The sequence below is a fragment of the Oryctolagus cuniculus genome, chromosome 6 (genome assembly GCF_051225735.1).
Source record: "Oryctolagus cuniculus isolate XC-2025 breed Fujian yellow rabbit chromosome 6, ASM5122573v1, whole genome shotgun sequence".
In the NCBI taxonomy this organism is placed as follows: domain Eukaryota; kingdom Metazoa; phylum Chordata; class Mammalia; order Lagomorpha; family Leporidae; genus Oryctolagus; species Oryctolagus cuniculus.
In genome coordinates this window covers 61,904,164-61,927,367 of record NC_142872.1, presented here as the reverse complement: position 1 = coordinate 61,927,367, position 23,204 = coordinate 61,904,164, and the positions used below count along the sequence as shown (strand labels likewise).

The window sequence follows — 23,204 nt, the reverse complement described above, 5'->3', positions numbered from 1 at the left end:
ATTTGCGGAGCAAAGCTGCAGATGGGGGCTCTCCCTGCCTCTGACTTTCTCTCTGTCTCTCAAATGACAATGCTTAATGATATATTTATGTAACTAGATTTATTAATAAAAATTCTCAGTAGACATGGAAGAGACAGGCAGCCTGTAGGTCTGTGTTGGGGCATGTGCACAAGACACGGGAGACGGGCTTGTGGGATAAGGAGCAGGCAGGAGGTAGCCAATGTCACGGCCCTGGCCTCACTGTGACCCATAGCCATCCTGCTGGGGGTGGGGAGGCTCTTCATGAACAATTCCAGTTTAGCAATGAGGAAAGTCAGGCTGAGTGACAGCCTTCTCCACAGCAGGTTAATATGCTGAGTGCCCGCTGGAGGCAAATCTTTAAACATTAATTCATGCAATTCTCACAAAATAAGGTAGGAGCGATTGTCATCCTCATTTTCAAGATGAGGAAGCTGAAGTGCAGCGAGAGGAAGGCCGCTGGCAAAGGCCGCACGCAGAGCTGGCTGCCCTCCTCGTGGGAACCTGATTCCTCTGCCACGTGCCCTACCCTACATGTGGCCCGAGCCCAGCCCAGCGCCAGCCTCGAAGTGACCAGTAACTGACATAGAGTCAGTCCACAGTCTCTGGACACTCTTCCCTTGGGAGGCCACCGGGGGAGGCATGGAGAAAGGAGCGGGGATGGCGTGTGCAGAGAGAGGGGTGGCCATCTTTGAGGGCCAGGGTTCCCAGAAGGAGATCATGTCTGGCATAAAGCAGAGTCACATAAACACCCCGCTGTGCTAGCCTGAGTCCGGACTATGGGATCCAGCATGCATTGTCGCCATGGAAACCTTTTTCCTTAACTCTTCAGGAATTCTTTTTTAAGAGATAGTATTGTGTGCTGCTTGGAGGAATTTTCGGGGATCTATTTCTTCTTCTTTCATACGACCCCCTGGTTGGGTTAGCACACACCATGAGCGGAGGGAACCCTCAACAAGTGATCTTTCAGTGTTCCAGAAATGTGGATGCCTCCTGCAGTGTCTCCCGCCCCGAACAAGTGCTGGGAGTGCACCAGGCCCCCTCGCTGCCTCTCATCATGCACTTGTCTGTTCTCACATCTCCTCCCTCACCTCGGCCTGGCCTGGGAGCCCCAGGGGGCAGGGGGGCCATGTGGGCATGTGTCAGCTTTGCATTCAGCCCTGCGCAGGGGAGCCATCCCACGAGCACGTGTGCCAGGAAGCCCTGGGCGCTCTCTCCTCTGCACCTGTCCAAGGCTCTCCCCATTACCTGGGAGGAGACCACCGCGCCACCTTTTCTGCACACTGCTGAATCCAGCCTGCCCAAGTGTAACTCATCCACCGAGGCCCAGTCCTAAGACCAGTTCCTCCAAGAACCCAGGGTGGCACATTAACTAACAAGTCCTCCCATCCTCAGGGCTTGAAGCAGACTCAGCTCCTCTGCCCCACCACCTCTCCTGCCCTCACCTCTCCTCCTGCCTCACCTCTCTTCCTGCCATCACCTCTCCTCCTGCCATCACCTCTCCTCCTGTCATCACCTCTCCTCCTGCCTCACCTCTCCTCCTGCCATCACCTCTCCTCATGTCTCACCTCTCCTCCTGCCGTCACCCCTCCTCCTGCCTCACCTCTACTCCTGCCCTCACCTCTCCTCCTGCCTCACCTCTCCTCCTGCCGTCACCCCTCCTCCTGCCATCACCTCTCCTCCTGTCATCACCTCTCCTCCTGCCATCACCTCTCCTCCTCACCTCTCCTCATGCCTCACCTCTCCTCCTGCCGTCACCTCTCCTCCTGCCTCACCTCTGTTCCTTCCCTCACCTCTCCTCCTCACCTCTCCTCCTGCCTCATCTCTACTCCTGCCTCACCTCTCCTCATGCCTCACCTCTCCTCCTGCCTCACCTCTCCTGCCGTCACCCCTCCTCCTGCCTCACCTCTACTCCTGCTCTTACCTCTCCTCCTGCCTCACCTCTCCCCTGCCATCACTTCTCCTCCTGCCTCACCTCTCCTCCTGTCATCACCTCTCCTCCTGCCATCACCTCTCTTGCTATCACCTCTCCTCCTGTCATCACCTCTCCTCCTGCCTCACCTCTGTTCCTTCCCTCACCTCTCCTCCTGCCATCACCTCTCCTCCTGCCTCACCTCTGTTCCTTCCCTCACCTCTCCTCCTGCCTCACCTCTGTTCCTTCCCTCACCTCTCCTCCTCCTCACCTCTCCTCCTGCCTCACCTCTCCTCCTGCCCTCACCTCTCCTCTTGCCATCATGTCTCCTGCTGTCATCACCTCTCCTCCTGCCTCACCTCTGTTCCTTCCCTCACCTCTTCTCCTCCTCACCTCTCCTCCTGCCATCACCTCTCCTCCTGCCTCACCTCTGTTCCTTCCCTCACCTCTTCTCCTCCTCACCTCTCCCCCTGCCATCACCTCTCCTCCTGCCTCACCTCTGTTCCTTCCCTCACCTCTCCTCCTCCTCACCTCTCCTCATGCCTCACCTCTCCTCCTGCCCTCACCTCTCCTGCCCTCACCTCTCTTCATGGCTCACCCCTCCTACTGCCTCACCTCTTTTCTGAACAGCTTTGATTCTGCCAATCTGGGAGGCTCTTGAAAGAGGCTCCCGGTGTCGGTGAATAAATTAAGAAGAGCACAAAAGGCTTTCTGCAAACCGAGAGGCTGTTTTTATGATCGTGGCCTGGGTCCCCAACCCTCTGTCAACCAACAGGGCTCTGCTAAGCCCCATCCCCTAAAATGAAGGGGGGCCTTTCCCCACCAAGTCACCTCTGGTTAAACTGGCCCCTCACTCATTGGATATCCATGGGAGCAGACAGGTCTCCTCCTTTTTTTCTGAAGAAAAAATGGTTAACTCTGCCAGGAAGGGCGCGTGGTCTAAGCATCGCTCCTAAAAGCAGAAATATCTGTCACCATCCCCAGTCCAGTCCATTTGCCGCCTTTTCCAGTTGTTACCAATAGCCTCTTCATTCCAGAAAAGGAAGAATGACTTTGGTTGGTTTTTTGAGGCCAGATCCATTCATGACAGAATGTTTGAACATGTGCCCATTAAGTCTTTAGTTGACTCTGTGTAATTGAGAAAAACATTGAGTGTTTACACGTGGGCTGTGTGGATCAGCCAGCCCAGGTCCTTGCTCTGACCTCTCCAACTCACCGCCCCCTAAAGACAGGCTGTGTGGTGTGGGTGTGGGTGAGGTTGTCTACTGCTCTGGGCTCAGCAGCCTGTGTGGCCCCAAAGGGCAGGAGCTGTGCTGTCGTCCTTCCCTCTCCCAGTCCGTGCATCTGCTCGGAGCCTTGGTTACCGATCCCGGCCTCTTCCACAAATGGCCTGCTGTCTAAATTAGAGAAGGGGTGTGAACACAGACTATAAACTGAAAAGCAAAATGCAGAGATGCGTGGTTCTGCTGCAAGGCACTGTGGTGAACTCACAGCTACCGAAAAGCGTGGGTTAGAGCCACGCGGCCCTGAGCAAACTGCTTCACGCTCCGTGTCTCCACCTCTGCATCTCAAAATTGGGATGATGACGGCGATGGTGATGGCAGTGGCATCGAAGGTGGGCGTACCTGCCTCTCGGAATAGGCAGGATGGCTTTGTGAACTACAATCCATAAAGCACAGAGCACAGGGAGGAGTTCCGGTGTTCTCTGTTCTTAACATTCACCACTGGTCCTGAGTGCTGGCTTAGAATCAGCCAGTTCACACCTGTGATAATGGTGATTGATAACCTTAACTGTTGGCCGGGCCTGACACAGACCAGAACAATCCATGGGGCCAAGAGGTCACAAAACCTGGGTTTGAATCCCAGCACCTCTGCCGCCACCCCAACAGTCCCGTCATCCCTCCGAGCCTCCATCTCTTCGTCTGTCACAGGAAGGGTAATGGCTCTTACCTGCTAAGGTCATGCCGAGTCTTACCTGAGCTGGTTATGAAAAGGGCCCCGAGCGTAGCTCGCTGTCTGCCTCCTCAAGTTGTCAACTCACTGCCCATTGCATGTCCTGGGCACCATCACTCTTCTTTTGTTGAGACCTATTTCCTTCCCCAGATGTCAGGGCAGTGCCTGTGTCCCCCCAAAACCACCTGTCCTAAGCTGAATCCTCAGTGGGGAGTGGGTGATGAGGGGTGGTTGGGCCACAGGAAGCCCCGCCTTCACAGATGGCCCAATGTTGATTGCCAGAGGGCTCCAGGCTGCCGGGGGCACCTGGTTGAGAGAACCTCTTGTTCTCTCAACACCCTTCCACCACGGGACCAGGCTGGAAGAGGCCCTTGCCAGGTGCAAGCATCTTGACTTGAACTTTGCAGGCTCTAGAACACTGAGGAATCAATAGATGTTCCTTATAAATTACCCGGTTTGTCCCCATCTGTGATAGCCACAGAAGGTAGGCGGAGACACTGTGTCACAGCCCAGTGGGCTCCAAACCACAGAGCCATGTGCCTCTCTGGGTCCCCGCCCGAGACCTCAGCGTCATCTCAGGCCCCAGGTGCCCCTCCACAGCCCAATTCCAGCACAGGACACTGCCCCCAGGGCTGACCCCACCCCAGCGCCCTCCCCATGAGGCTCAGCGAGCAGATGACCAAGTTGCAAAGAAAGGTCAAGACGCTCAGACACATCTATCTTTATTTGTTTCCTGTCAGAAAATTTCAAGAATTACACCAAAAAATACTTCAGCCTCTGCTATCTACTGACAAAAATACACCACGAAATTATGAAGCGCTCAGCAGTTTTGCTAGGGACGATGTGTTGTTCCACTTCGGATGACAAATGAATGTACAGGTGACTCGAGGTGATGGGAGGGCTGGGGTGGGAAGGGAGGAAAAACCAGACGAGAGCATTTGGCGGGATACTTTGAGCTACACTAGTCTTATCATCCAGCAGCTGTGTACGATGATTTCGGCAACGTAGCAAGCCACACACACAAATAGTACCCTTTGCATGACCTGCCGGACACTCGTGGGGAACCTGGAGCACCTCTCAAATAAGCAATCCCCCCAGCCACTTGGGGCCCTGTCGGGCCTGAAGCCAGCACCCCACAGAATGGGCCTCCCTGAAATGTTTGGGAGGGGCCACGGCGTGGGAGTGCCCAGGGCAGGGAAGGGTTCGGTCAGGGCCGGAGGCCGCCTCCTTGTCCAGAGCTTCTGGAATCCCACGGGGGAGCTGGACAAACGTCCCCTGTCCACAGGACGGAGTGGGCACAGACAGCCAACACCCTTCTCAGCTTCCTTTCGCTGCAGCCTCAAGCTCAGCGTCTCTTCCCGGCTCTCACTGAGGGTCCTGGGTAGATCCTATCACGGTTCCTACTGCGATTAGCACTTGGAGAATCAACAAACACAGATTTAAAACTCAGTGCCTGTGCTCTAGCTCAGGCAAGGGTTTACACACCTGCCCTGGGGCTTCCTTCTTCCTGGAGTCCCCCCCACCCCCCACCCCTGCTGTCTTGCAAACCTGGGCAGTGTCCAGCTAGAGATCTAGAAAAATTAGGGGAAAAAAAATGAAGCGAATCTGCCCATGTCTCAACCTCAATGTGTGTGTCTGCATAACCCACGGCCACAGAGTGGGCATTCGGAGCCCAGGCCGTGGGTTGGCTCAGCCACGTGGGTCAGCGCCAGCCACAGCAGGGACACTGTGAAGTTGGCAGCAGGGGTCAGTGCACTCCCGTCCCAGCCGAGTGTGACCTGGGCTCGGGAACGCCTAAATCAGTCCTTGCTCCGACTCTGCCTCTCCTTGCTCCCCGTGTTCCTATCCTGCAGCCCAGAGGCAGACCACAGAGCCCCGGCGTGTGCGGCTCCCTTGCGCGGCTGCCGTGGAAGCCCACCTCGAAGCTGCCGTTTCCCACCCAGGAAGCCCGCGCCCTTTACCCTTCGGCACCTTCCAGAGAGAGCCAGTTCCATGCTTTGGGGTCCTTTCCCTCGTGTCTGTCCTTCTCTGCTTTTAAGTTTGCCTAACAAAGAAGAAGCAGGGGCTTTGAAAATATCTTACATGGGAACAGTCAACACGAAACATGCCTTTGTACATGAGCCTGACTCGGGACGAATCAACAATACCAAGAGACAAAAAGGAACACCGATCCAGACAACTCCAGTGCACGAGATTTTCCAAGAGCTCCTCCCTCCCACCCCACCCCGGCCCCACCCCCGCCCCCATATCCCAGGAGTACGGTGTTGTCTTGTAACTGGAGCTCGGCTTAGCCAACGGGGGTCCCCCTCTCCACCACCGCCCCCCATCCTGGCCGGGCGAGGCCTCTAATGGCCCTGGGTCTTGGGTGGTTTGGGCTCATGGATGACAGCAGCTGCCGACAGCCACGGCCCGATGGCCCGGGCGGTGCTCTGCTTGGCCACGCTGTAGTGGCTGATGACTGTGTAGAAGCGGCTTCTGGAGTTGGGGTCCTGGGAGGAGTAGTAGGCGTCCAGGGAGGCTGGGATGCAGCGCTTGTGCTGGGAAGAAAGAGACAGGGTGAGGGGCTGTTCCACCAGCCCACCACGCAGCCACCCCGTCTGGGGACCACAGCCCCTGTGGGCTCTCATCCAGACGAGAGCAGGTGGCAGCACCCAGCCTGGGCCTGGCACAAAGCGGGGCTTCCCCAGCCCCAACAGCATCACCATTATCAAAGCTGTCCCTTGGAAGACACCCAACGGAATGAGCCTCACACTGACATTGCTTTGTGGCCAACCTCCTTTGCTTTCTGACTGGGTGACTGTAGGGGGCGGTGTTGGCACCACCACCAGACCCCCTCGCCGGGCCCCCACTTGCTTTTCCAGGATGTTGTCCGCAGTCAATGGCTGCTAAGTTTGTTTCCTTCAGTTACACTTGTAACTTGTATCTCTTTTCTCTGGTGTGGACAGTCTCAGTTCCTAGCATCAGTGTAACTGTGTATTTGGGTTACCCTACACTATATACAGAGCCATCACAGAACAAGATAAGATCACCACTAAGGATTTGACTACTGAATGAACTTCGAGGTCTTCCTGCTGCTCTGTGTGTTCTCAGAATGCAGACAATTCCCAGTTGATGAAGCATCAGCTTCGGAGTTTCTGATTTTGCAGTGGTGGAAAGCTGTGCCCACATTCTGGAATCCCACTGGAGAGCTGGACAAATGTTCTGGTTTTCACTTCCAGTGCAGTAGCCAATACATTACACGATCTAGTCAGCACTTTACTATAAGGGAGGCTTTGTGTGAGAGGACTTTGCACAACTGTAGGTCGCTGTGAGTGTTCTGAGCACGTGTACTGCAGGTTCAGCTAAGCCCTGGCGTTTGGCAGGTTAGGTGGATTAAATGCATTTTCAACTTGTGATGGGTTTATTGGGAATAACCCCATAGTAAGTTGAGAAGCATCTTTATATTGCAGTTAGGACCAATATCTTATATTCTGTGAAATATTTGCTTTCTCTACAAGTTTCCGTCCCCGACTGGATCTAGAGCCACGTTCTGTGTTTAGCTTGTTTCTAGTCACAAGGACCAAGAGTAAGCTACATCCAGAGAAGCCATGCTTCCCTCCCCCCACCTTCGCTTCCCCTTGCATCTTCATTTTTATTAATTTTCTGATTTATCCCTCCAGAATTTCTTTGTGACGAAAACAAGCAAGTATCTTTAGCCTCCCCTTTTCTCACACGTAGGCAAGGCCCCCCTTCCTCCGTTTGTCCACACCATCTTAGAAGGCAGTCTGTCCACGCTTCCCCCTGCACAGAAGCTCCATTGCATGGACATAGCGTGGTTTATTCAGCCAGGCCCTAAGGTGCTTCCAGTCTTCAGAACTTTGAGTCCTAGAAGAGTGGAGTCGTAGGAAGCTAACAGCCTATTCCCAGGCCGTGACATCTCCTGTGGAATCCTTCTACTTTGGAACAGAATAGCTGTGGCACCTCAGCAAATCCTCTTAACGTGGCGCTCTTAGCCTCTTTATATAGAATGGGACGACAGACCCTAGTTTTCACAATGATGTACAGTCTCCTTGAGATAATGTTCATGGAAATGTCTAGTTAGGGGCCTGGCAGATACTAGACAATTGATAAATGACAATTACAACTATTGATGTTATCACCTGTTTTAGCTCTAAGGCAGATTCTGTCTTGATTGTCTCTCATGCTGATATGGAGCCTAAAGCTGGACCATCCCCTGACCCTAGAGCGTGGGCTCTACCCTGCCTGCTGGAGACGAATACTGGAAAATGCCTCGCCAGGCTCGCACTACGTCTTAAGCAGTCTGTAGGAAGGCTGCCACAGCCAGAACTTAGAAGCCAAAGAAGAGAAGGCACCAACAATCCCTCTAACGGACGTTGACACTGGCCTGGGGCCACCCACCTGCCCAAAGCTCCTTACCTTATAGACAAATCCTTCTGGGCAGCTGTGGTCATAGGTGAAGGCTTTGTAAACCACCAGGAACACGATGCAGGCGAGGAATGCTAGGGCCAGGCTGACAAGGATGGTGACCTGGGGGAAGACACCGTGGAGAGTCATCCAGCCTCTGCTTGCCCACCCGTCAGCTCACATGCACGGCTCTCAAAACCTGGAAAGAACAGGGCTCCAGGAGCCCAGAAAACTAGAACCCGACTTTGACACTAACTTGCAGCCTTAGGCAAACCACCTGCACTCTGTGGGCCTCGTCCCCCTTCTGCAGGCCAATCTTTGAGGTTCCTTTTTGACTCAACATGTGGATTTCCCACCTTGTTCCACTTTCTCTATTAACTGTGCAGGGAGTGGGACATGGGACCCTTCAGCCAATGCTTCTGGTGCCTCTTGGCTACCAGCATCCCCACCCCCACCCCCACTACTGATCTCCAATCTCAGACAGCAACTCTTTATTTAACATCCACTCGGACATCAGAGCCACACTTTGAAAACAACTCCCCCCCACCCCTCCCCACACTCCCTGCTCTTTGTCTACCTCAGAGTTGCTTCCCCTGGATTCTTCCTCGTTGCAGGAAATGTCAGCTCCACCTTTGCAGTCAGGAAAGCTGGAAGCTTTGAAGTTAACCTTGACCTTCTTTGCTTCTGCTCCACACCCGATCTACCAGCAGTATGCTTTCCCATGCATCCATCATCTCAGTGTGGCTTCTGGCCTCAGCTCCTTGTACCCTGGCCCAAGCCATCATGCCCCGTGACCTGCAGTCATGAAGCAGCCTGCTAACTCATTGCTTCCTTGCACCCTCTGCTATATTTGACACAGTAACCAGAGGGATCATTGTCAAGTCTGAGCCAGGGCATCTTCCTTTTCTGCTCACAAGGACACAGTGATCTCCAACTTGGAGTCTCCCATCCTTTATCCACATAAGCAACATTAAAGAAGCAATACAACAGCAAGCAAACTGAGAGCACTGCCAGGATTTGGCAGCAAAGAGTAGACGGCTGCCTTCAAGGGAACCTCCAGGCTTGCACTGGCCCCGTGCACTGCCTGTGATCTTGGGACATGATCTTGGGACAATGGTGTTAATCAACAGGATTTTATTGCCAAGTTAGCTTTTGGAAGCTGGTAGCCCTTGGAGCCCACTGGCCTCAAAATATGATAGACATCCTCTCGCAAAGAAAAATGCAACCAATCTTAGGCATGTCTGTCCAGTCTCCTTCTCACTCCAGGGGCTGTTTATAAGGATAGGAAGAGACAGGACTCCAAAGAAGCAGAGTTGTTTGTTGACGGGGAGGGCTTTGAGAAAGGAAAGATAAGGGGGATCTGAGGAGAGTCTGTCTGAGTTTTATGGGCAGACAGACACCGTCCCTGAGAAATTCCCTGTGCATGTGGATGAGGTTTGAGGAGGGCGACGTGTCAAATCCCATTTTTATCCATTGCTGATGCACGGTGCTGCCCCCCATTACCCTCCTCTCCAGCCGCCCTCGGCTGAAGCCCTCTGCGCTTATCTCCTTGCCCCAGATTGGGTTGAGGGTAGCATAGCGGGGAGATGCTATGGAAATCAGACCAGAGTCACCCAGCAGGATGTGGGGTCGAGATGGAAGTCAGTGGAGGTTGAACATGGAGTGGGAGATCCCCCTCAAAGGCACACCTACCCACCCCCCGTGCCCTGTCCCTCTGAGATAGCATTTTCCTGGCACAGAAGAGGAATGGTCAAGGCCACTGTCCACCAGGGCTGGGGACCCAGGAACATGGCTGGCAGACGTTTGGAGGAGTGGAGGGCTAAAGAAATCAAAAACACCCAGATTTCCTGAAGGCTCCGATGTCTAACAACTGAGGGATGGGTACACAAACTGTGACGACATCAGCGTTTATATCCATGGATCCAACCAAGTGCAGACTGAAAATGTGCCGGGAAAACTTGTGTTTGCACTGAACATGTCCAGACTTCTCTTTGTTTCATGACTCCCTAAACAACACATAGTTAACGGTTTCCACAGTGTTGCATTGTGCTGTGTTCTAAGTCATCTAGAGACAGCTCAGAGCCGGACAAGGGAAGGTCTGGCCCGCGAAATCGCTGGGCCTGGCCCTGCCAAGGCAATCGCAGGCGGGACTTGAAATTCAATCCATTTGTACGGCCTGTGAATGATGTTCTAAATATCAAAACGGCCCTCGGCAGAGAAAAGGTGCCCCTCGCCGAGTATAAGGGAGGTACGCATAAGTTAAATATAAATACCAGGTCATTTTATGTAAGCTACTTGAGCATCCATAGCTTTGGTATGTTTAGGGGTCCCAGAATGAATCCCCTGACAATTAGCAGGGGAAGACTGTCCATGCATTCAAAGGCACATTATTCAGCTGTAAAAGAAATGAAGCATCTGCTACCAATACAGATGCACCTTGAAAACTTGACAAATGAGAGGAGCCACACATAAAAGGTCACACATGCGATGATTCCATTTGTATGAAATATTTAGAAAAGGCAAATCCAGAGGGTCTGGGGGTAGGGGAGAGGGTGATGCCTGCCAATTGTCACAGGGTTTTCTTTTAGGCAATGCAAAGCTTTTACAAGTAGACAGAGGTGATGGCTGTACACTGTAACTATTTTAAATGCCACTGAGTTGTTCACTTTAAAATGATTGATGCAGGGGCCAGTGCTGGGGCATTATGGGTAAATCTGCCACCTGCAGTGCCCACCATATGGGCACTGGTTTGAGTCTCGGCTGTTCCACTTCCAATCCAGCTCCCTGCTTATGCACCTGGAAAAGATAGCCCAAGTCCTTGGACCCCTGCACCCATGTGGGAGACCCGGAAGAAGCTTCTGGCTCCTCACTTCAGATTGGCCCAGCTCTGGTGGTTATAGCCATTTGGGGAGTGAACCAGCAGATAGAAGACCTCTCTCTCTCTGTCTCTGTCTCTTCTTCTCTCTGTCTTTTCAAATAAAATAAAATAAATCTTTAAAAATGATTGATTTCATGTTGTATGAATCTTACCTCAATTTTTAAAAAGTGAAGGGACCAATTGCAAGTGGACACCATGGCCTCCGCCCCCACAGCGGGACTCTTCCCAGACAAGGCTAACTTCCGTCAGGCTGTGCCTTATGGTGAACAGAGGCTGTTTGAGCTAAAGAAGAGTTTGCCTCCCTGGAAACTTCTGGAATTTTGGCAACTTCTGCAACTCAAGGCTGATCATTCCTCGAGACCTCAGGGCAGCCAGGCAGTGCAGGGAGGTAAGTCAGCCATGGCCCGCTGGGGGCCCCACAGTCTATTGTGTGAGGAGGGCTGGGCACTTACTGCACACAGGGTGACACCAGCAACAGGGCCACTGGACCTGATGGGAGCAGGGAGCAGGGAAGTCCTCTGTGGGGCATGACACAAGAAGTGGCTTCATACAGAACTCTGGGACAGGGACTGAGCACTCGTTCACTCCCCAAATGGCCACACCAGCCAGGGCTGGGCCAGGCAAAAGCCAGAAGCCAGCAGCTTCATCCGGGTCTCCCACATGGGTTTAGGGGGTTCAAGTATTTGGGCCATCTTCCACTGCCTTCTCAGGTGCATTAGCAGGGAGCTGGATCAGAAGTGGAGCAGCTGGGACTCCAAACGGCACCCATACGGGATGCACACCTGCTGTGCACAGAAGTTGCAGAAGCCCGGCTGTGCTGGAAGCCTCGCCAGCTTGGGCAAGGGCTGGCCCGGAGGGTGCAAGTGAGGGGAGGCCTGGGAGGCTGGGCAGCGGGGGAGAGACTCCCTGAAAACCTGGGCTTTATCTCCAGGGTAACAGGAAGCTACTTAGGGGTTTTAAGCAACAGAGTGGCAGGCTTAGGATTCTATTTTGGAAGGACACAAGGGAACCGCAATAAGTTTGTGGAAAATAGAAATAAATGCCAAGTTTATTTGGGTGTGGGACAATTTCAGAAGGCATGCATCCCTGTAGAGTGTGGGGGTCCCCAGTGGGCAGTGCCTGACTTACCACCCTGCACTGCCTAGATGCCCCGGGCTCTCGAGGCATGATTGGCCTTGAGTTGCAGAAGTTGCCAAAATTCCAAGACTCCATGCAAATGCATGCTATGAAAAGGGCTGTGCATGGATTGCTCTGTGGGGAGTCCCCGTTTGGCTCCAGGATGAGGTTTGCTGCGGGTGGATTTCACCAGAGCGCCCTGCAGAACCAGCGCCGCTGCCCTGCCCTGCCTCTCCCTCTCCGGCAGATTTGAGGAATGCAGAGGTTGCACACACTGGGTCCCTGCAGCAGAGCTCCTGCCACGGCCCCGGAGGCTGGGGGCAGAAGATCCCGCTTCCCCACGCAGCTCGTCTGAACATGACAGTCTGAGCGTGCATCGATATTTATCGACAAGTTTATATAACGTTGCTCCTCGGAGACAAAGCAAAGACCTTGCTCTCAACTCTTGAATTTTACAGCCTGGGACTAGCAATAAACAGCCTGGTGGTTCTCTGGCACCGGGTGTGAGTGTGTCCCCAGCATTGTGGTCCTCACCCTCAGCACGCCAGAGCCCCCCCTCTGGTCCCGTCTCCCTGCTGGCTCGCTCATTCACTCACTCAGCACATACTTATCAGGCCCCGTGCCACAGTCCTAGCCTCAAGGAGTCCACCGCTGGGACAGAGGCAGACACGGAATGAGCAAATAAGCAAATAGAGACGGGCCAAGCGAGAACGCAGGGCCTGGAGCCAAGCACAGGAAGAGGAGCGCCCAGGTGGGGCAGTCCGAAAGGAAGTGCCAGTGCGAGGTGAGCTCCGGCCATTGCATCGCACGCCTGCCTTGGGGACAGCCCAGGGTTGCAGAGGGTCTGGCAGGAGCAGTCTGGCAGCCACCAAGGGGCCCAAGGAGGAGAGCGGGCCAAGGGCAGTAAGGGAGAGACAGAGGCTGGCGCTGTGGGCTTCGGACGTCAACGTCATCCTTGTCCTCCCCAAGACAGGAGCCTCCAGCGTCCAGCCCTGGTCCTTTGAGTGTAACCGTCCCATTCAGCCGCCACCCCCAGGCTCACGGGTTCCCGGCAGTCGGGCCCCCAGCCCACAGCTCTTGCTCGGGCCTTCTCCTCAGCCTTCCCGTCCAGCCCTGAGCTGGAGCTGGGCCCCCTCTGCTCCTCCAGTGGGGACTGGGGTCACTGCCACGAGCTCAGTCCTTGCAACCTCCATCTGCCAGGGACACCGCAGGCAGCAAGCGAGACTTGTCTGTTGTGTCGGGCACAGAGACTTGTGCAAAGTAAGGACCAGAGATGTTGCTGAACCGCAATATTGAGTTGAATTAAGCTCTCATGCTCTCTCTCTCTCACACACACACCACCCGGTCCAAACCACACTCAAGGCAGATGGGACGTGTCCACACCTCCACTCCACCTTCTGTTCTTTCCCAGTCCTCCTTCCCAGCCCCATCCATCAGCAGCCCTGCCCACCTGCCCAAACAGAAGCCCCAGCACTCGGGAAAGAATCAGGGCTTGGGTCAGCATCGGCTAAGGCGGGGTCAAGATGTCTCTGTCCACTTCTAGGGTCACAGAGAGAACAGAGGAAGGCAAGCTGAGGGAGGGGTTGGCAGTGCTGGGGGAGAGGGGCTGGGCCTGGCGTAATAGGGCCCACCTCCCCACAATCCATGTCATCTCCATATCAATAATAATAAATTATACAAGCGATTAGGTGTGTGTGAGCACCCCAATCCCCTGAAGGAGGTAGAAATACCAGCCCCATTTTTCTGATGGAGAAACAGGTTCTGAGAGGTAAGTGGGCTGCCTGAAGCCCCTTCAGTTGGGAAACGTTACGTGGGGACCATTCCCCGAGGTGTCTCTTGGGCACCCGGAGCTCACCATGTTCACAGCAAGCCCATGTCGTCCTCCACAGTCACGGTGGGAAGCCCCACTGGCCACTGCTCAGGCCTGGCCGCCTGCAGCCCACCCCACCTCCCCTGCGCCCCCACCCAGGACTAGCACCCGCTCGGCCTCCAGCTGTGGTAGCTTCTGGCTCTGCCGTCACTTCTTTACCACGCCTGATGGTCCTCACTGTGAGCTCCCTGGCCAGGACCACCGCCTCCTTGCCCCTGCCTGCGGCAGTACCCTCATCACTGCTCCCCTGGCCCCGGTCTCCACCCTGGACTCTCTAACAAGCCACCTTGGCCACGCTGCTTCCCTGAGGTATGAGTCCCACCTGCAGGACGGCGCCCTGACTCCTGAACATAGCAGACAAGGCCCTTCCTCCCCCAGTCTCCGTTTCCTCCAGCTCCCCCCAGCGCCCCCCCCCAACACACACTTGGCAGTTGCTGCTCCCACGGCCCAGAACACCAAACAGGTGCCTACTCCTAGATCCAGTTCAAAGATTCTCCCCCATCCTTGAAGACATCCTCTCCAGAGTCCTTGGGCCATCCTGGGCCACTGGCCCATGTGCTCACAGAGTCCTGAGACTGCCCCAGTGTGCCACAGTAACCCCCTCGTGGGAGGCGGGGTGGGATGCCATGCCACACTTGCACTTAGTAAACTCTGGCCACATGCCCAGCACTGGGCCAGGCGCTGTCTACAGACACACTCTGGTTAGCCTCACCACAGCCCTGTGAGCAGGTGCTATAGCTCCATCTTCCAGGAGTAGAGGCTGAAGCAGAGAGAGATTATGTAATTGTCTCCAAGTCCCACAGCTCATGAAATAACACCGTCCAAGGACTGGCATCGTGGCACAGTTAGGTTAAGCTTCTGCCTACAACACCAGCATCCTGGATCATAGTACCGGTTCAAGTCCCGGCTCCACTTCGGATCTAGCTCCCTGCTAGCACACCTGGGAAAGAAGCAGAAGATGGTCCAAGTGCTTGGGCCCCTGCCACCTATGTGGGACACCCAGATGGAGTTCTGGGCTTCTGGCTTCAGCCTGGCCCAACTTGGTTGTTGCAGCCATTTGGGGAGTGAACCAGTGAATGGAAGACCTCTCTCTCTCTCTCTCTCTCTCTCTCTCTCTCTCTCTGTCTTCCTCTCCTCCCTCTTTCTCTTAAACAAATAAATGATTTTTTTTAAAGGAGGACAATTGGGAGCCTAACTTGAGAAGCGTGGCCTGGCCTGTTAGTCAGAGCCATCCTCCTCACAAAGTGCTCACTGAAGAATTTCCTTGTCCGCTGGATATGCACTGGCCCTCCACTGTGTCACTGATCATTCTACATGAAGGGTTTGGAACACTAAAGAGGACGTGGTGACCCCTGCTCCCACGACCCCATGATGTCCACCTCGAATCCCTGTGAATGAGCCCCTCCGCCTGCGAGAGGGAAATAAGAGTATCTGAGGATTCAACCAGATGTCGCCTGGGAGAGCTGGCTGCGGGCTGCGCGGAGGCCCCTGGAAGACACGTGCACACCCACCTCTCCGGAGCCTGCGCGAGAGGCCTCACTTGGAAAGGAGGTCTTTGCGGATCAGAAACGCACCTGTCAGACACATGCAGAGTGCAGAGGAGCCCCCTGCAGACGGAGGGAACTGAGGTCGGAGTGACGCTGGAAGAGACGAAAGACCCTGCCCTGGACGCTGCGAGGCAGCACGGCCCTGCCAAGCCCTCAGCTTGGGTCCTCTGGCCTGCTGAGCCGTGAGGGAGTGAGTTTCTGAAGCCCTGCGCCTCGTGGTGTATAGCGATTTCTTACGACAGCTCCAGGAAATGAATGCAGCGCCCGCACCTACGACCACCCTGGTGCTTGGTAAACTAACCCCCCTTTCTCCTCATCACCTGCCTTGCTCCGCAGTGTGCATTTCACAGGTTCCATGTGCTCCTGGGCTGACATGGCTCCACTCCATGCCATCTGTCTCTTGCCCCCTTGCCAAACTCCTGGTCAGGCTTCAAAACCCAACCTACCACACGTTGCCACCTCTGGGCAGCCCTCCTCGCCTATGTGTACTCTTGTTATACCTGGCGCATCCCTCTGCCACTTAGCACTCTACTCCGTGTGTCCCAATCATCCGTTCTATTGTGTGGTGTGTCATAGGACCATACCTATTTTACTTTGCAGCTTGGGCTTCCAGCTCATGAGTGGGCACAAGGTCATGGAGATGTTGAATGCAAATCCCACCTTCCCTACTGCACACTCCTGTCCTCATGTTTAGCACAGAGCCCTGCCTTGCAATGAGGCTTCAGGACCCTTCCCAACCGGTCCACAGCCTGGCGGGGTGAGTGCAAGGACGAGGAAGAGCCCTGTTGGGTAGTCACTGCCTAAGCTCTCTGAAGGAGGATTCCTTCATTGGTTCTAAGGTGATCTGCTTCCTCCCTGCTGTGCCCTTAACAAGGGGAAGCTTCTGCAATGGCGGCTGGGAGAACTGCAGCCTTCGTGGTGGACAACATCCACGTGGCTCTCCACACTTGCTGGGGCCCCACCAACCTTCCTCTCTGACCTCTGCCTCTGATGTGCTGTGTGACCTTGGGGAAAATGCTTCACCTCTCTGAGCCCTTGTTTCCTGTTGGTGTGACTCAGTGAGATGATGCCTACTGAGTACTGGCACACGGGCACAGCTGCAGCCAGCAATCACTCCTTGACTGCTCAACAGTGCACCAGCTACTGGGACAAGTGATTTTTATGTATATTATCTCCTCCATGCCTCCTCATGACCCAACTGCAACCCCATTTTGCACTTGTGGAAACTGAGGTACAGCAGAGTTAGAACCGGCCTGAGGCCACGTGGCTACTGAAGGTGCAGAGGCTGCTTTGAACTCTGGGGTAGCTGATGAGGAAGGAAGGCCTCAACCCCAACACCACTTCACTGGCCGTTCAGGAAACTGTCAGGCCGGTAGCTGCGTCTGCTTGCAGGAGTGGCCTGAGCGCAAGGCTATGCCCCAGACAGGGTGATTTTTGCTTAGCGGAAGTCACCATGGAGTGATAACGCCCAGGGGTACAGCAGAGTGCAGAACAGCAAGTCCCTGCCCACTGGCAGCCCAGCCAGGACACTGAGCTAGGACCACCGCCACCCCACCCTTCCCCAGCCACCTGCACACCAGGAAGTTCATCGCCATTAATATTCAGCCGCAGCTACACCCCAGCGCCACAACACCCAACAAGCAGGCCCTTCGGATGAAGAACGCAAACCCTGGAAACCTCAAAGCAATAGAACCACTCACATCAGGGAAATTAAATTTTGTGGGGAGATAAAAACAGCGCAGCCCGAGGGACATTCGTCTTTCCTCTGGCAGCTGGAACCCCCAGGGACGGAATTCGGCTGCCCGGCGCCTCGTACCTGGCTCAGCCCCAAAGATCCCACGACAGGGCTTGAGTGGGACGTGCAACTGGCTCACAGCCTCTGTAAATTCCACCCAACTGACGCCCTGGTTTCCTCTGCCCTTTGCCTCGCGGTGGGGGCCAGGTTGTCTAGACTGCATCACAGCTCCACCTCCCACTCCGTGCCTGAGTCCGGGAACCCTGCCTGCCCTTCGGAATCCTCAGCTTACTTCTCCGGGAAATGGGGGCGATGCACCTGGCTTCTGTAAGACTGCACGTAGCTGAGCGTGAGAGACCTCAGGATGGCCCAGACCCATAGAAGACGCTCAGCCCCTCACAGGAACAACCTGAGCCTCCATGGAGTGCTCTCGGGTCCTCACAGCTCTACGGAGGTAGGTATTGTCCGTGTGCCCATTTTGCAGATGCTACATCCGAGGCTGACAGAATGATTTACATGTATGAGGGAGAGAGTGAGGATTTGAACTGAGGTCCAGCTAGCTCAGAAGTCTGGCCGCCCATCTGTATGTTAGGTTGTCTATAAACCTATAACCACTTTAGACTTTATTTTCATTAAGAATGGGTTGTGCTAGTATCATAAGAATGATGTTTGAAATCCAAGAGGAGAAATACCCATTATAATCAGGCCACTTTCTCCAATTCATTTTTACATGTGTGCTTCTAGTTCCTATCCACATGCAGCCCAGCATAAAAACTTGATTCTTTCTTCTTTTAATTTTCACACACACACACTTCCTTCAAATTTCTGCGGCCACAGAGTACATCCCCACATACCAAGTCTGGGTCTTCCCAAAACAAGAACAAGAAAAGTGATTCTCAGTTGTCATGTTAATCCACACACAACCGTCATGACAGGACAAGTGTCCACTGGAGAGGTCAAGATGCCGCTCGGGATGCCCATGTCCCATGTCACAGTACCTGCTCCTATTCTAACCTCCTGCCAATGTACCTCCTGGGAGCTAGAGGTGATGACTCAGGTGGGCGGGCAGGTGCACCTGCCACCCGTGTGGGAGACCTGGTTCAGTTCCCTGCTCCTGGCTGCAGCCTGATCCAGCCCCGGCTGCTGCAGACATTTGGGGAGTGAACCATTGGAAGGGAGAGCTCTGTCTGTCTCTGTCTCATAAATGAATAAGCACATAATTTTTAAAAAAATCATAAGTTATACACAAGAAGAACTGGAAAAGGAAGTGTCACGTGTTAAGAGCATAAGCCAAGGCTGCTGGTTATTGCCACTGTCCCTGCCATAATCATGCCTCACTGGGGCTGGATTTGGTTCGGTTATTTCCTCAGCCTGAGGGCCACCAGGTGTGCACTGTGGCACCATCACCTGTGATCTGATGGGCCCTCCAGAGTGAGGCCTCTCAATGGTCTCTGAGCTGCCTCAGGACAGATGGACAATTCAAGCGGATGGGATGGGACAGAAAGAATCTCTTGGGCTTCTCCTGAGTCCCCTGCCTGACCCACTCCCCGCTGGCCATCAGAGAGATCCGCCTACAGCCATCTGCTCAGCATGACCCGGCACAACTGAAAACCCTGCCCTCACCACCTGTGTCCTGGCACAGTTGGCTGGGGCCCCACTGGGCATCCCACCGTCCAAGGAGATAAATCGGCCGCAGCCTGGGGTTCCCACCATGGCTGTTGATGCCCCCTGGTCTGCTCCAAACCCAGAAATCAGCATTTTTCACACATCCAAGAGGTTTTAATACAAGTAACCTGGGGCAAGTCCAAAATCAGAGGCGAGGAATTCACACCTCTTGACTGTCAAGTACACCGCAGGGACTGATTCCAGAACCCTCTGTGGACGCCCAAATCCACAAGCGCTCAAGTCTCTTGTACAAAACCGCCTAGTATTTGTGTAGGAGAGGTTTTCAAAAAGTCCATGGAAAATGTGTGTTACGAAAAAGCAGGGAGTGGATTTAAAAATACTTTTGCACCAAAATAAACTTACTTTTTCATTCCATTTCTGCATGAGTTTTTCTTAGCCTCTTGATGTAACCTGCACATATCTTCCCGTGTGGTTTAAATCATCTCTAGACCGCTTACAAAACAAACGCTGTGCTGATTGCTGTTGTATTGCTTAGGGACAATGACAGGAAAGTCCGTACACACTCATGGCGGTGTCTGAGTCATTCGGATCTGGAGCTGGCTGAATCCACAGATGTGACACCATGGAGGCACTGGCCCAACGGTGCTCAGTCCTTCCCAGAATCCCATAACAGATCCCGTTGCTATGTCAGGTTTGCATATGGAGAAAGCGAGCGAGAAAGGCAGGGGGGTCAGTTTGCAGGACGACCCAGCTCATCAGTAGTGGAGCGAGACATAGAAGGAGACCAGGTTCTATCTGGACCCAAGATACGTCTTTCTTCTTCAGCACTGCAATGGCCCAGCTCACCTGCCCTGTAATGCCAACTGCTCCTGCCCCAGGAAGCCTCACATTCACAGTCAGAAAACAGGCCCCACAGTCCTGGCTGCTGCACTGCTGACATGCCTTCTGCTGCCTTCCTTGGAAAGTGCTATGTGTATGTGCACGTGCACACACACACACACACACACACACAACCAGGAAGCCTTCCCAGACCTGTCCCCTCACCAGTGAGGCCTCTCCAGGCTTCCATGGTCATCAGTCAGGGTCACATATCACCCTGATCTCTGAGGGCCCGTGACCTAGCCTGCCCCAGTGGCCTGGGAGCTTCCTGAGAGTGAGGACCCAGCTTCTGTGACCTCTTCTCCTGGTTTTAGCCTGGGTCTGTCACACAGAACACAGCAGTGAGCTTTGAAGGGCCCACATCCATTTGCCAACCTTGAACATGCCCCAAAGCAGAGCCTGATCATCCCATCTGCCTAGAGGCCCATGAGTACGACCCCAGCCATGCTCAGAGGTGCACACTTGCCTCCCTGCAGCCCGGCCAGCCTGCTGGTGAAGGCACACGTCCTGTGTTCCCGTCTCCATGGAGACATGAGCCCTGCAGCCCAAACAGCTTGTTCTATTAAGCTACTTCTATTCCTCAATCCCTTTTCTTGGCAGAAGAGTTGATAGAAGAAAATCAGGTCAGCAAAATTGGTTTGGAAAATTAGAAAACTTCCCCTCCAAATTCCAATGTGTGGCACTGCGAGGTGTGCCAGTGGGGGCTTCTGAGCCAGATAAACTAATCCACGTCTTCCTATAACTGCTGCCAAGCTGAGAAGTAACGCCTGCCAGCACTGCAGTCTGGCACACACCGCAGCGTGTCCCTGGGAAACAGAGCCATGGGGGTGTGCTCTACACAGTTGGCTGTGTTTGTCCGTGAGGAGGAAGGGATCTCTGCCCTTGATTCCACCTCCTCATGCCCTACATGCTCCTGGACAGACGCACAGACACACTCCACCTGGGAGGAGTCCTGGAGGGACTCTCGCAGAAAAGGTTTCTCATGGCCATAGGCCTGACGTTGCTACCCTGGGAAGAGTCAGCTTGCAAGGCTGGCTCCTGGCTGGCATCCATGAGCCTGGATTTTGGGAAAGCTCACCCTACTATAAGCACAAACCTTTGTGCATTTACACTGCCTTCTTGCACTGCAAGGTGAGACTCCTCCCTGGGGTGAGGACAGGCATCCCACACCCTCCCTAGCCTCATACCCTGGGGCTCCCCACCCACTCCCCCCTACTGGGGGTGTGCCCCTCAGGGCCATTGGCTGCTTACCATGGGAAAGAACAACTCTTCACCTGCCATTTGGAATCTGTCTTTATACACAGTAGTCTCTCTTTGTCCCTATTCTTATCCCTAATTCCAGTTATCTGTAATCCACCATCATCTGAAAATAGTCAATGAAAAATTACAGACAGAAAAACAATGTGTTGTTTTAAATTGCATGTGGCTCTAAGTATCATGACAAAGATCTCACACCTTCCTGTTCTGTCCTGCACAGCATGTGAATCTTCCCTTTGTCCAGTGTATCCATGCTGTCTATGCCACCCCCCCGTGAATCACTTAGTAGCTGTCTGGGTTATCAGAGGGACTGTCTTGGTATCGCAGTGCTTACGTTAAGTAAGAAGGTCTAACACTACGTCACAATGTCTATGGCATTCACCTTCCTCCACCTCATCACATATGCATGTGACACCATGACAAGGAGGGCGAGTATAGCACAATTAGTCTGAGAAGAAGGAACCACATTCGTGTGAGTTTATTACTGTATATTGTTACAACTGTTCTATTTGATTAGCAGTTATTATTGTTAATCTGTTACTGCACATAAGTTATAAGTGTCACTTTATTATAAGTATGGCTACATAGTAAAAAGCATAGTGTACAGATGGTGCTGTGGCATAGCGGGCTAAACTGCTGCTTGCAATCCAGCATCCCAACTGGTATGGGCACCAGTTAAAGTCTCAGCTGCTCCAATTTCAATCCAGTTCCCAGATAATACACCCAGGAAAGCAGCAGAAGATGGTGGAAGTGCTTGGGTCCCTGCCACCCATGTGCACACCCTGAAGAAACCCCTGGCTCCGGGTTTTGATCTGGAACAGCCCTAGCCATTGCAGCTATTTGGGGAATGAATCAAAGGATGGAGTTTCTTTCTCTCTCTGTCTCTCTCTCTCTCTCTTCCTCAGTCTGTAACTCTGCCTTTGAAATAAATAAATAGAGCTTTATGAAAACAAAAACAAGGGGCCAGCGCTGTGGCGCAGCGGGTTAACGCCCTGGCCTACAGCACCAGCATCCCATAGGGGCACCAGTTCAAGACCTGACTGCTCCACTTCCAATCCAGCTCTCTGCTATGGCCTGGGAAAGCAGTAGAGGATGGCTTGGGTACTTGGGCCCCTGCACCTGCATGGGAGACCCAGAAGAAGCTTCTGGCCCCTGGCTTCAGATCGACACAGTTCTGGCCAATGTGGCCAGTTGGAGAGTGAACCATCAGATGGAAGACCTCTCTCTGTCTCTCTCTGCCTCTCCTCTATCAGGGTAACTCTGACTTTCAAATAAATAAATAAATCTTAAAAAAAAAAGAAAACAAAAACAAACACACAGTGTGTATAGCATCCATCCAGTACTGTCTGCCATCTCAAGCATTCACCGGGAGTCTGGAACGTCCCCCCTGTGAGGAAGGGAGACAGCAGCACAGATCTCCTTGACAGGAAGCCTCAGAAAAGAGGCCGGAATTCGGCACAGCAGGTTACCATGTGTGCAATGCTGCCGTCCCATGTCGGAGCACTACCGAGAATCCCAGCTGCTCTGCTTCTGATCCAGCTTCTTGCTAATGTGCCTTGGAAAGCAGCAGAAGAGGGTCCAAGTATTTGTGTCCCTGCCATTCATGTGGGAGATCAGGATGGAGCTCCTGTCTCTTAGCTTCAGCCTGGCTTAGCCCTGGCTGTTGAAGCTATTTGGAGTGAACCAGAGGATGGAAGATGAGTGTGTGTGTGTGTGTGTGTGTGTGTCCCTCTCTCTATCACTCTGCCTTTTAAATAAATTAAGTAAATGAATGAATAAATAAACCTTTAAAGAAGGTGGCAGGATTGTGGTACCAAAGCCCCTTCTCACCCCTGTCTACAGAGGTGGGCGAGTGACTGCGGACTGCCCCCACATCCTCTTGGCCCAGTGGAGGTGCTCACCAATGTCCCCTTTAGGTGAGACCTAGCAGCTGAGCCTGCCCTCCATGCCCTGAGTCTGTTCCCAGGCAAAGTTCATGGTGACCACAGGTGGCGCATCTTTCTGTCTGA

At 53.7% G+C, this 23,204-nt stretch overlaps 1 protein-coding gene across 3 annotated transcripts in view; it reads right to left on the bottom strand.

The window, feature by feature from the left end:
• Positions 1-4,588: 4,588 nt before the first annotated feature.
• The window catches only part of NSG2 (neuronal vesicle trafficking associated 2), an 86,839-nt gene continuing 68,223 nt past the window's right edge, over positions 4,589-23,204 (bottom strand). For all 3 annotated transcript variants that reach the window (XM_089335072.1, XM_002710389.6, XM_089335071.1), the window contains 2 exons: positions 8,300-8,410; positions 4,589-6,420 (listed from right to left, as the gene is read on the bottom strand). In XM_089335072.1, coding sequence (XP_089191198.1) covers positions 6,229-6,420; positions 8,300-8,410 — 303 coding nt within the window. In that variant the 3' untranslated portion in view covers positions 4,589-6,228. The remainder of the gene's footprint in view (positions 6,421-8,299; positions 8,411-23,204) is intronic.